A 13,929-nucleotide genomic window follows, 5' to 3' on the forward strand; every position below is an offset into this window, starting at 1 on the left:
GAGTTCTCAAGCTAGAAGAGTTAGCTTGTATTTCAAGAGATCAATGTCTTCTTTTTGTTTTTGCGAACTAATACTGCATATTGATTCATTATTCACTAAACAAATAGCAGTTGAGAAAACAGAAACCAGGTATGAGGCTGGATGCAGTGGCCCATACCTTTAATCTTAGCAGTTTGGGAGGCTGAGGCAGGAGGATTGCTTGAGTCTAGGAGTTCGAGACCAGCCTGGACAACACAGTGAGACCTCATGTGTACAAAAAATTAAAAATTAGCCATGTGGCCAGGTGCAGTGGCTCATGCCTGTAATCTCAGCACTTTGGGAGGCCAATGTGGGCGGATCACCTGAGGTCAGGAGTTCTGGACCAGCCAGTTCCGGCAACATGGTGAAACCCCATCTCTACTAAAAATACAAAAATTAGCCAGGCGTGGTGGCGTGCGCCTGTAATCCCAGATACTCGGGAGGCTGAGGCAGGAGAATTACTTGAACCTAAGAGGCAGAGGTTGTAGTTAGCCGAGATGGCACCACAGCACTCCAGCTTGGACTCCGTCTCAGATTAAAAAAAAAAATCCATGCATGGTGGCATAAGCCTTTAGTCTCAGCTACTCATGAGGCTGAGGTGGATTGCTGGAGCCTGGCATTCCTGGGGGCCAGGGAGTCTCCTTCCCTGCTCATTTCTAATTACCTATTGCAACTGGAGGTTGAGGTTGAGGTTGAGGTTGCAGTGAGCTGTGAGTGCGCCACTGCAGTCCAGTGTGGGTGACAGAATGAGAGAGAGAGAAAGTGTAACTGAAACAAACAAAAATGGGCACAAGACACAGTGTGTTCATGTAGGTAGCCAAAGTTGAATGGTAAGTGGTTTTTCTTTCAAGGGATATAAAGACTAATAGGGATACCAGATCACTAATAAGAATTCAGTGTATAGAGAAGTAAGTTTTTTGGGAGAAGTACAAATGAACGGAAGGAGAATTGTAAAAAGTAGGTCGAAAATATTGGCTGGGGATTGATTTTGGAGGGCTCTGAAATGCAGAACATAGATTTTACAGTTTATTAGGTAGGAAACGGACTCACCACAGGGAGGGGATATTGTTTATCTTCTCTTTCACATAAGGATACTTGACCGCTGGCAACCTGATCTGGCTCTCTGCAAATGGCATTTGTGAAACACTGAAGAAAAATCTCATGTTCTTATCCTTAAAAAGGCAGAGTTAAATGAAACTCCTAAACATCTGAGTTTAAAAGTAACATAATGAATTAAATACATACTTTAACGGTGCAAATTTAATTTAGTTACTTTTAAACACAATCACGTAAACATTCAATTTTAACTCCAATTCAAATTACATGAATAAGCGAGGCGCGCTGCGTATAGCCCCAGCTTCTCGGGAGGCTGAGGCGGGAGGATCTCTTGGGCCCACTATTTCGGAGGGTGCAGTGCCCTTTGATGGCGTCTACGAATAACCACTGCCCGCCAGCCTTGGTAACAGAGCGAGATATCGTCTCAAACAACAAAAACCACCGACAACCACCACCACCGACAACAAACAACAACAACAACGAAACCACACGAGGAACTCCTCAGTCCCTTCGGCCCCGACCGCAAGCATCGACTTTCCCTTCCACCTGGTTCCTGTCCACGTCGCCTGGGAACCGGCTCCCACTCGGCAAGAGTTTCTGTAGGGAATCAGTCTTTTGGTGCACCCTTCGCCGCACTCCTGGACATTCTGATTGGCTGTGGCCCTCCCATGTGGTCTGACAGACTGCTTTGATTGGCTAGCAGCAAGCCGCGAGCGCGCGGATGCTGTTTCCTGGAATACTAGGCGGGCGGGCGGAGATGTGCACCCGGTAGTGTTGTGCCCTGAAGTGAAAACTGGCGGCGGTGCGCCGCGGGCCCGGGACTTAGTCTCGGGCCGCCATGGCCAGTGTCCACGAGAGCCTCTACTTCAATCCCATGATGACCAACGGGGTGGTTCACGCTAATGTGTTCGGCATCAAGGACTGGGTGACGCCGTATAAGATTGCGGTGCTGGTGCTGCTGAATGAGATGAGCCGCACAGGCGAGGGCGCCGTCAGCCTCTTGGAGCGGCGGAGGCTCAACCAGCTGCTCCTGCCCCTGCTGCAGGTGAGAGGCGCCCGCCGGCTCCCGCTGGTGCAGCGAACTTTTACTGAGCATCTGTTCTGTGCGGAACCCTGGGCTTGGGAACACGCGGGTCCATCAGATACTCTCCCTTCCTGGAGGAATGTGAAGAAATAAGGATAGTTACTACCGCCAGCCAACAATTGCTGAGCGTTTACGGTGGGCCAGACGCTTTACATGCATTTGTTTTTTTGCAGGTTCATGTCTGGCTTCAGTATTTATTAGCTGAGAGTTATAGTCTCGGATCCTGTGTGTTCTGTAAAATGGGGCTATACAATATAACGTTGGAGACACAGGGATAAGTTATACAGGATCCCTATCCTAGAGGACCCTAATAAATAGTAAAAATGGCATAAAACCGGGCCAGGCACAGTGGCTTACACCTGTCATCCAGCACTTTGGGAGGCTTAGGCGGACAGATCACGAGGTCAGAAGGTTTGAGACCGGCCTGACCAGCAGTGAAATCTCGTCTCTACCAAGAATACAAAAAATTAGCCGAGCATGGTGGCAGGAGCCTGTAATCTCAGCTACTCGGGAGGCTGAGGCAGGAGAATTGCTCGAACCCGGGAGGTGGAGGTTGCAGTGAGCTAAGATCGCACCACTGTCGCCTAGGTGACAGAGCGAGACTCCGTCTTAAAAAAAAAAAAAAAAAAAAAAAAAAGCATAAAACCAAGGAAGACCACTGACTCAATACTTACTGTGTGCTAAGCACTTCACTTAAAACCTTTTTAAAAACATTTTTATTATTTTTTTGAGACAGGGCCTTGTTCTGTCGCCCAGGCTGGAGTGCAGTGGTATGATCTCGGCTCACTGCAGCCTCGACCTGCCAGGCTCAAGCGATCCTCCCACCTCAGCCTCCCAAGTAGCTGGGAGTACAGGCGTGGGCCATCATGCCCGGCTAATTTTTTTTTGTATTTTTTGTAGAGGCGGGGTTTCTCCATGTTAACCAGGTTGGGTCTTGAGCTCCTGGACTCATGCGATCTGCCAGCCTGGTTTTCCCAGAGTATTGGGATTACAGGCATGCACCACCACACCTGGCTAATTTTTGTATTTTTAGTAGAGATGGGGTTTCTCCATGTTGGTCAGGCTGGCCTGGAACTCCCGACCTCAGGTGATCTGCCCACCTTGGCCTCCCAAAGTGCTGGGATTACAGGTGTGAGCCACCGTGCCCGGCCCGAGAAACTGTTAGTAGTATGTAGTAAATGCTCAATGTTACTAGTATTTTCATTTTAGTGTGTTCTTATGAGGGCATATACTTTCCCCTGTATCAGTTGTGGTTTTTCCATCTATATTCATGATTATGTGATAGATGTCCTTCTCCTCCCATTAGATGATAATGTCCATGAGCTTAGAACTTAGTCCTGTTTTTGTTTACTTGTACATCCCCAAAGCCTCTTAGAATTCCTGAGTAGTTATTTGTAAAATGAATGAAATGCAATAGAGGTGGATGAGTGCACTCTGGTGAATTGAGACGATTTCTTACAGAAAGTGTCAAGCTGTGCCTTGATGGGTAAGCATTGTCTGTTGAGTAGTGATGGCAGAAACAGATCTGGGGTCCTGGGCCTCCATATTGTGAGATCTTAATAGGCAAACCTAATAAAATGGATATCTAGAGTTGCGTTTATATTCCTTAGTATAGTTTATAAAGGGTTTAAAAAAATTATCGCTTGTATATGTGAGTGAGGGGAATGAGAGGAGGGGAGAACCGAGGACACCATGGGTAAGAGACTTACCCAGTTAAATAAAAGGGGTGTCTTTATAACTTGCAGCTCGCAGTGTTAGCCATGTTTGCTACTATTATAAATGCATTTCCCTCCATTATTAAAAAAAGTTATAATACTACAATTTTGGTAAATAGGCCTGGTGCAGTGGCTCACACCTATAATCTCAGCACTTTGGGAGGCCGAGGTGGGCAGATCACTTGAGGTCAGGCATTTCACCTAGCCAACATGGTGAAACCCCATCTCTACTAAAAATACAAAAAAAAAAAATTAGCTGGGCGTCGTGGTGTGTGCCTTTAGTCCCTGCTACTCTGGAGGCTGAGGCAGGAGAATCGTGTGGAACCAGGATGTGGAGGTTGCAGTGAGCCGAGACCACATCACTGCACTCCAGCCTGGGCATCGGTCTAAAAATAAATAAATAAATAAAAAATAAAGAAACAATGATCCTGGTTTCTTAACTTTCACCTTCCTTCTCATGCTGTTTGGAATTCTCCTTTTTAGGTTTTTACCTAGCTTATTACTAGTTATTTCATTTCTTATTTTTAAATTTATTATGATTTTTTAGAGCAAAGGGATCTTGCTTGCTTAGTCATCTGGGCTGGAGTGCCATGGCGTGATCATAGCTTACAACAACCTTTACCTTCTGGGCTCAAGCTGTCCTCCTACCTCAGTTTTCTGAGTAATTGGTACTACAGGCACCTGCCAACACACCTAGCTAATTTTTAAATTTTAGTAGAGATGAGGTCTCTCTATGTTGCTCAGACTAATCTTGAATTCCTGGGCTCAAGGGATCCACCTGCTTCAGCCTCCCAAAGTTCTGGGATTACAGGCATGAGCCACCACACCTGGCCCCCTTACTGTATACTTCTAAGCAAAATATATGTAGAATTCATCTAGTAGCATTCCAGCCAGACCTCAACTCCTTTACTAACTGTTTGACTTCTTAAATTAGTTAATATTTGGCTGGGTGCCTAGACTTGGGAGGCCGAGATGGGAGGATCACTTGAGCTTAGGAGTTCAAGAACAGCCTGGGCAACATAGGGACACCCTGTGTCTACAGAAAAAATTTTTTTAATTAGCTGGGCCAGGCACAGTGGCTTACGCCTGTAATCCCATCACATCGGGAGGCTGAGGCAGGTGGATCACTTGAGGTCAGGGATTCGAGACTAGCCTGACCAACATGGTGAAACCCTGTCTCTACTAAAAATACAAAAAACTAGCCAGGTATGGTAGCGGGTACCTGTAATCCCAGCTACTCCAGAGGCTGAGGCAGGAGAATCACTTGAACCTGGGAGGTGGAGGTTGCAGTGAGCCAAGATCATGCCATTGCACTCTAGCTTGTGCAACAAGAGCAAAACTCCAACCCCAAAATTAATAATAATTAGTCGAGCATGGTGGTGTGTGCTTATATATAAAGTTTTGTTGTAAAAACGTCAAATACAGGAATATAGAACTTGATGGAGTGAAAAGTTATAGTTCTGGCCGGGTGTGGTGGCTCACTTCTGTAATCCCAGCACTTTGGGAGGCTGAGTTTGGCAGATCACGAGGTCAGGAGTTTGAGACCAGCCTGGGCAACATGGTGAAACTCCATACTACTAAAATACAAAAAATTAGCTGGGCATGGTGGCGGACACCTGTAATCCCAGCTACTTGGGAGGCTGAGGCAGGAGAATCGCTTGAACCGGGGAGTCGGAGTTGCAGTGAGCCGAGATTGTGCCACTGTACTGTAGCCTGGGCAACAGAGCAAGACTCTGTCTCCAAAAAAACAAACAACAACAAAAAAAAACAAGAAAAGTTATAATTCTGCATGCCTTCCAATCCTGTTCTCTCTTAGCGATTATGGTTACTATGAATTTATTTAACTGTTAATTATTGAGTCCCAGTTTGGAATGTATCTTTCTAGATGCATATGATTATAGGTGTGTATGTGTCTATATATATGTATACTTTTAATTTCATCTTGCTTTTTTTATGTAAACACTTCTTTTGTTCTACAGCTTGCTCCTTAAACTTAACAAGTTTAAGATCTTTCTCTATCAGCACGTTTTTTTTGAAACAGTCTCACTCTGTCTCTCAGGCTGGAGTTCAGTGGCTCGATCTCGATTCATTGCAATCTCCACCTCCTGGGTTCAAATGATTTTTGTGCCTCAGCCTCCCAATTAGCTGGGATTACAGTAGTGTGCCATAACACCCAGATCCATTTTTGGGTATTTTTAGTAGAGACATGGTTTTGCCATGTTGGCCAGGCTGGTCTTGAACTCCTGGCCTCAAGTGATCCATCCGCCTCAGCCTCCCAAAGTTCTGGGATTACGGGTGTGAGCCACCGTACCTTGCCTATGTCAGCACATTTGAATAATCTTTTTTTTTTTTTTCGAGATAGAGTTTCACTCTGTCACCCTGGCTGGAGTACAATAGCACAATCTCACCAACCTGGCTAATTTTTGTATTTTCAGTAGAGACGGGTTTACCATGTTGACCAGGCTCGTCTTGAACACCTGACCTCAAGTGATCTGCCTGTCTTAGCCTCCCAAAGTGCTGGTATTATAGGCATGAGCCACTGCAGCCAGCCCTGAGTAGTCTTTTTAATGGCTGCATTATACTTCACAGTAAGAAAAGCAACATAATTTAACTCCGTATTATAAATTAAATCATTATTGGACTGACAGGCTCTTTTCAGTTTTTCTTCATTTCAAACCAATTTTCATGCCAAAATAACTTCCCTAGAAGTGCAATTGCTGGGTTATCCACATCTAACATTGGCATATATAGAGTCACCTTATTCTCCAAAAAAGATTCAGTATTAAATTTTACATCTCAACTAGACTTTAAATTCAATTTTAAATTTTACATCTCAGCTAGCTGAGGTTGCATGCTCCTTGTGGTACTCTTTTTTTTTCCTTTGAGACGGAGTCTTGCTCTGTTGCCCAGGTTGGAGTGCAGTGGTGTGATATTGGCTCACTGCAACCTCTGCTTCCCAACCTCCCAAGTAGCTGGGACTACAGGTGCGTGCTACCACATCTGGCTAATTTTTGTGTTTTTCTATAGTAGAGACGGGGTTTTGCCATGTTGACCAGGTTGGTCTCGAACTCCTGACCTCAGGTGATCTGCCCGCCTCAGCCTCCCAAAGTGTTGGGATTATGGTGTGAGTCACCATGCCCCGCCTCTTGTGGTACTCTTTATGGACTTCAGCACATAGTATGTCTGCCTACCTTGCAAGGTTTGGGACAAAATCAAATGAGATTATGTTTGTGAAAAATAAAACACCGTATAGTGTTTTCCACTGTACAAAGCTCTTTGTGTTACCTTATTTAATCTTGGCCCAAAACAAGGGAGATACTGTTACTTTACTAATGAAGGAAACTAGAACTCAGAGGTCACAATTTTGCCATGATTACAAAGCTAAGAAGGAAGGATCAGTGGATCCTCAGACTATAAATCCTATGCTTTTTTTCTGTTTTAGACTGACTAGACAAAAATGGTATGCAAATGTGAAATATTACTTTACTGTTTTAGGTAGATAGAAAAATCCTTATGTGCTTATTTGGAGTGATTATTAAAGCAGAGGGGTTGATAAGTGAATTTATGTTTGCAGTTCTTTATCAGTCTACAGCTCTTTAAAATGTATCCGTACCTCCCTATCTCTCCTTTATACAGGGCCCAGATATTACACTGTCAAAACTATACAAGTTAATTGAGGACTCTTGTCCACAGCTGGCAAATTCAGTGCAGATCAGGTAAACTTCATTTTCTTCTTTATATATGAAAAGGTGTCGAGGTAGATCAAAATTACAAAAGGGTATGTGGTAATTCTTTTAAAAATATCACTTTATCAGGGCCGGGCACAGTGGCTCACACCTGTAATCCCAGCACTTTGGGAGGCCAAGGTGGGCGGATCACAAGGTCAGGAGCTCAAGACCAGCCTGACCAACATGGTGAAACCCCTAAAATAAAAAAAATTAAATTAAATTTAAAAAATTAAAAAAAAATATATATATATATATATCTTTATTATTCTAGGTTGTTTTCCCAAGAACCTTTACTTAGTTTTGTTGTTGTTGAAAAATGGATAACTTTTTTTTTTTTTGGAGACAAGGTCTCACTTTTTTGCCCAGGCTGGAGTGCAGTGGTGCAATCGGAGCTCACTGCAGCCTGGACTTCCCGAGCTCAGGTGATCTTCCCATCTCAGACTCCCGAGTAGCTGAACCACAATTATACACCACGAAACCCGGCTAATTTTTTGTGTTTTTAGTAGAGGTGGGGTTTTGCTGTGTTGTCTAGGCTAGCCTCGAACTCCTGGGCTCAAGTGATCCATCCGCCTCTGCCTCCCAAAGTGCTGGGATTACAAGTGTGAGCCACCATGCCTGACTGAAAAATGGATAACATTAAACATACTGTTTTATAGCTTTTTTTCCCCAAATTTTATTATTTTTTTTGGATCCATCTTATTCTTTACAATTCTGAATTGCCTGTAAAATACATTATTTGAGATAATAGAGGAATATGAAACATGGGGAGTTGTTCAAAGGGCCTTTCTAAAATATGCACCTCGATTTTCTCATTCAGAATCAAACTGATGGCTGAAGGCGAGTTGAAGGATATGGAACAATTTTTTGATGACCTTTCAGATTCTTTCTCTGGAACTGAACCAGAGGTTCACAAAACAAGTGTAGTAGGTATGAAACTCTTCTGAGAAGAGAGAGAGTATTTTCATTGATGTGAGCAGCTTTCTAAGTCATGTCTGTCATTACTCTGCTATATCTGTGAACAGACAAAGTGGGGATGTTGGAGGTGTTGCAGTCTGTATTTATTGCCTTGCTGTTTTGATCTATATTTAAATAATTAACTGTGGAAAAGCACCTTCTGTTTTGTCTACAATAGTAAGAGTCAGAGCCTGGTCCTGGGGTTTTTAGGGGTTCCCAGCTCTTTCTCACAGTCCTCTGGATCACTTGCCTGCATGGTCCATCTGTAAGTGAGGGTCACCAACCCAGACTTACGAAGAGAGGTAAGTAAAAATACATTATTGATACAGTATGCAAAGTGAGGGCATACATGGTGTTTCTTTGATGCTTTTCTATTAGCTTTATCCCATGCTCTATCCCTCTAGCTTTTTTGCGTGGTAATTTTTATGTTGTTCGGCATGAGCTATTTCTCTGTCTCTTCCTATGTGCCAGGCTCTGTACGTGTAAGATAGACATGGAATTTCCTCTTACGGAGATCACCTCTGGTTGGGGGAGTCAGATGGTAAAAGTAAACACATAAATAAGATCATTTCAGATAGTATAACAGCCATGAAGAAAGTAAAGTGGAAGCCTTCAGGTGGAGGAGGGGTGGGCGGATTGAGCCCTGAATAAGAAGAAACCAGCTTTGTAAAGGACTGGGGAAGAACATTCCAGGAGGAGGGCACGGCAGCTGCAAGTGTCTCTTTCTTACTCTTCTGAAGGAAGGATTGCAGCAAACAGTCTTTGCCTTTGTGGAGCTGCCATTGTGGCACCTGGATGTCAGTTCATGCCCTCCCCTTCTCTCTGGTCTTATTTTGTAGGTTTGTTTCTGCGTCACATGATCTTGGCCTACAGTAAACTTTCTTTCAGCCAAGTGTTTAAACTGTACACGGCCCTTCAGCAGTACTTCCAGAATGGTGAGAAGAAGACAGTGGAGGATGCTGATATGGAACTGACCGGTAGAGATGAGGGTGAAAGAAAAATGGAAAAAGAGGAACTTGATGTGTCTGTAAGGTAATTTGGGTTTTTCTGACAGGGATCCTTTTCCTGTGAACGAGTATAATTTTAAGTACAGTAAGTCCTTATTCATTTAGAGTTCATGTGCTGGCTATGCCCTTTCCTCTCCAGATCCGGGAGGTTAACTGATAAGGGCTGCATGGGTGGGTTCCTTGCCCTCTGACTTCTGATTGGCTAATGGGAGGCACTGGTGGGAAATCCCCAGGGCCAGTGAGGATGAGGTCGGAGTGTAGATTCGTTGGCTCCCTTCCTTGGGCATCCTGGGGGGCTGGCTGTAGGGTCACAGCTTCTGTCAGGTCACCATCTCTGTACTCCTTCAGGGGGTTTGGTAACTAGGAGCAAGTACGTGTTTACAGGCCCGAGGTGAAAGGTACCCCCTTGTTATCAGTCCTGGGGACTGTACTGTCTCTTAGGACTTCTCTGTCCTTTCCCTTGCGTTTGTAAATTGATCCTTTTTTAAGCTCTTCTCAGACTACTCAATTCGAATGTGTTCTTTGTTTTCTGCTGGGTCCCTGACTGGCATTGTTGGTTACATCAGAGTGAAGTAACAGTCGATGAATTCAGTGAAAATTTATTGAATGCCCTCCGAGGTCTAATGTCTAAGGAAGTTGCTGTGAGGAAGTTGCTCACCTAGTTGGTCAAGCCTAAAACCCAGTAGTGCCCTTGATTCCTCCCTGTCCTTCACCCCAGTCCCCCGGCAGATCCAGTCAGTCTTTCCTCCTTGCTGTGTTTGGAACTTGTTCACTTATCTCATGGCCACTGCACCCCCTGGAGTCTAAGCACCAGATCTCTACCAAATACACTCACCAAATCTGCACTAGCCGAACTTTCTCCTTGACTTAACTCCTGTCTCCTTACATCTGTTCTTCAGACAGCCTCAGGGGAAGCCCGTAAGAGTATTCATCAGATCCCAGCACTCTTCCACCCAAACCTTTGGAACCTAGAAAGGAGTCTGAGCTCACTATGGCCTCAGTGCCTGTATAACCTGGCCCAAGGATCTTCTCTGACCTCTTTCTCTTTACTTCCCCCTTCACTCTCAGCATCGTGACTACTCTAGCTTTCCTTCAGTTTCTTGACTAATCCAATCAGTTTCTGCCTCAGGTTGCCTGGAGTGCCCTTCCCTGGCTTTTCACCTTGTGTGCTCCCTTTCACCATTCAGATCTCAGCTCAGGTTTCGTCAGACAGGCCTCCCTGACCATGAGGTAGCTCCTATCCCAAATACTTTCTTTCTTTCTTTCTTTTTTTTGAGATGGACTTCTGCTGTTGCCCAGCCTGGAGTGCAATGGTGTAATCGCGGCTCATTGCAACCCTCTACCTCCTGTGTTCAAGTGATTCTCCTGATTCCACCTCCCAAGTAGCCGGGATTACAGGCGCCCATCCTGACACCTCGCTAAATTTTTTGTGTTTTCAGTAGAGATGGGGTTTCACCATATTTTTGTGTTTTTTTTTTTTTCTTTTTTTTTTTTTTTTGAGATGGAGTTTCGCTCTTGTTACCCAGGCTGGAGTGCAATGGCACGATCTCGGCTCACTGCAACCTCCGCCTCCTGGATTCAAGCAGTTCTCCTGCCTCAGCCTCCTGAGTAGCTGGGATTACAGGCACGCACCACCATGCCCAGCTAATTTTTTGTATTTTTAGTAGAGACGGGTTTCCACCATGTTGACCAGGATGGTCTCGATCTCTTGACCTCGTGATCCACCCACCTCGGACTCCCAAAGTGCTGGGATTACAGGCTTGAGCCACTGCGCCCGGCCATATTTTTGTGTTTTTAGTAGAGATGGGGTTTCAACAAGAACTCCTGACCTCAGGTGATCCACTTGCCTTGGACTCTCAAAGTGCTGGGATTACAGGCATAAGCCACTGCTCCCAGCCCCAAATACTTTCTATTTCTTTATTCCTCCATACCTCTCATCACTAAGTACCCTTCTTAATTTACTTGCTTATCTGTTTCCTCTGCCTTTTCACCCCTTGAGAGCTAAGACCCTTCTCTGTCTTGTTTCGTCACCTTTTCCCAGTGCTTAGTAGATTGCCTGACTCACAGAATGTGTTCTGTAACTGAATATTGGATGAATTGCATGCAGAGAATCAATATATAGTCCATCAACCATACTGGTAACTGGCCTGGTAACATACTTTGTATTAACTGTGCTTCCTTTTGCTGTTTCACTTTCCCTTCCTCAACTACTGTTATCTGGGATTGCTTCCAAATAAACTACTTGTACTTGCAGGCAAAAAGATATATATATGTATATTTATTTATTCCCTGCTGTCAAAGAGCCTTTGGTCTGGTGAGGAAAACTGACAGGTAAACAGATACACTCTTCAGAGCTCTGAGGGAAATAAACCTCACCTACCCTAAGGAGGTGGCTAGGGAGGGCACCTTATTATTTACTGGGAGCTTATCATTTACTGCATTGCAGGCTGTTAGGCTACTGTAATCCCTGGGGTGGCAGAGGGTGACATTGTATATAGATGGGGAATGCTTCTTGCACTTTATATGAGTAGCTTTTTTCGGCATATATTGGGAGCAAGAGGATAATAGTACCATTAAGTGCTCCCCAAAACTCATTTCCTTACAAATGCTTCTTGTCTGGTGGAAAGGCAATATAGTGTGGGGTTAAGAGTTTGGCTCTGGCCAGGCACGGTGGCTCAAGCCTGTAATCCCAGCACTTTGGGAGGCCGAGGCGGGTGGATCACGAGGTCAAGAAATCGAGACCATCCTAGTCAACATGGTGAAACCCTGTCTCTACTAAAAATACAAAAAATTAGCTGGGCATGGTGGTGTGTGCCTGTAATCCCAGCTACTCAGGAGGCTGAGGCAGGAGAATTGCCTGAACCCAGGAGGTGGAGGTTGCAGTGAGCCGAGATCGTGCCATTGCACTCCAGCCTGGGTAACAAGAGCGAAACTCCATCTCAAAAAAAAAAAAAAAAAAAAAAAAGAGTTTGGTTCTGCAGCCAGACCCCCAGGTTTGCCTGCTGCTCCCCTGCCTTTGGTCTGTGAGACGTTGGGCAAGTTAATCACCCCTTCTGTGCTTTGAGCTCTTTATCTGCAAGATGAGGCTCATACCACTTCCCCAGAGGGTTGTGAGAATTAAGTGATAAATTCATATAAAGCATTGAGAACTGTGCCTAGAAATGTTAACTATTATTATCCTCTACTTTCTCTTTTAGTTTTCTCCTAAGAAATGCTTCCAGGTTATAGTGCAATCTTTTTACTAGCTACTTTATATGCTTAAAGTAGCAAAGTACCACTTCTAAGAAATCTTAAAATTCAGACTTTTCTTATTTGGTTTGGTTTTCTCTTAACTTGATTTATTTATGTCTAATTCCATCTTTTTGTTTTTATCTTATTCTAAGAAGTCATTTAGGTATAATCCAATATATTTACTGTAAAAGTATATGGTTTCAGAAAATCATGCACATTTAGTAAACTGAATTTCATCATGAATATTGAAAACATTGTATAATTATTTGTCTAAAAAGAAATTACTTTGTTAGAGAACATTTTTATTTTGCAGGATGTATATTTCTTTCTTTCTTTCTTTCTTTTTTAATTTGAGACATAGCCTCACTCTGCTGCCTGGGCTTCTGTGCAGTGCTGTGGTCATAGCTCACTGCATCCTTCCTCCAGCTCTTGGGCTCAAGAGATCCTCCTGCTTCAGCCTCTCAAGTAGCTGGGACTACAGGTGTGCACTACCACACTCAGCTATTGTGTTTCTTTTTTCTTTTTTGTAGAGGCAGGGTCTCACTATGCTGCCTAGGCTGATCTCGAATCCCTGGACTCAAGTGATCCTGACACCTTGGCCTCCCAAAGTGCTGGAGAAGCATTTTCTTTTTGAAACAGGGTCTCACTGTGTCATCCAGGCTAGAGTGTAGTGTCGCTATTATAAGTTCACGTTTGCAAATATTTTACCTTTTCTCTCTGTTTAGTTTGTCTTTTGATGCACAACATTTTTTAATTTTATGAAGTTCAGTTTGTCTATTTTTTGTTGTTATTACCTGTGCCTTTAGTTCTTTTGAAATTTAAATTTTTAAAATTTTTAATAGAGATAGGGTCTTGCTGTGTTGCTGGGGCCAGTGTTGAACTCCTGGGCTCAAGTGAGCCTCTTGCCTCAGCCTCCTACAGTGATTAGATTATAGGTGTGAGCCATCACACCCAGTGTGCATGTGCCATTAGTGTCATATCCAAGGCAGCATTGCCACATCTAGTGTTGTGAAGCTTTCACTCTATGTTTCTTCTGAGAGTTTTACAATTTTTTTATTTAAAAATTTATTATTTTTTATTGCTAGCAGGTGGAAGTAAGATCTTCTAAGAGTTTTATAGTTTTTGGCCTCACATTT

General features: G+C 43.9%; 1 protein-coding gene across 2 annotated transcripts in view; it reads left to right on the forward strand.

Annotated features, from left to right (window-relative positions):
* Positions 1-1,789: 1,789 nt before the first annotated feature.
* Positions 1,790-13,929, forward strand: part of ANAPC5 (anaphase promoting complex subunit 5) — a 46,207-nt gene continuing 34,067 nt past the window's right edge. For both annotated transcript variants that reach the window (XM_003932167.3, XM_010342792.3), the window contains exons 1-4: positions 1,790-2,119; positions 7,510-7,589; positions 8,419-8,528; positions 9,395-9,587. In XM_003932167.3, coding sequence (XP_003932216.1) covers positions 1,913-2,119; positions 7,510-7,589; positions 8,419-8,528; positions 9,395-9,587 — 590 coding nt within the window. In that variant the 5' untranslated portion in view covers positions 1,790-1,912. The remainder of the gene's footprint in view (positions 2,120-7,509; positions 7,590-8,418; positions 8,529-9,394; positions 9,588-13,929) is intronic.

The sequence above is a fragment of the Saimiri boliviensis genome, chromosome 7 (assembly GCF_048565385.1).
Source record: "Saimiri boliviensis isolate mSaiBol1 chromosome 7, mSaiBol1.pri, whole genome shotgun sequence".
Lineage (NCBI taxonomy): Eukaryota > Metazoa > Chordata > Mammalia > Primates > Cebidae > Saimiri > Saimiri boliviensis.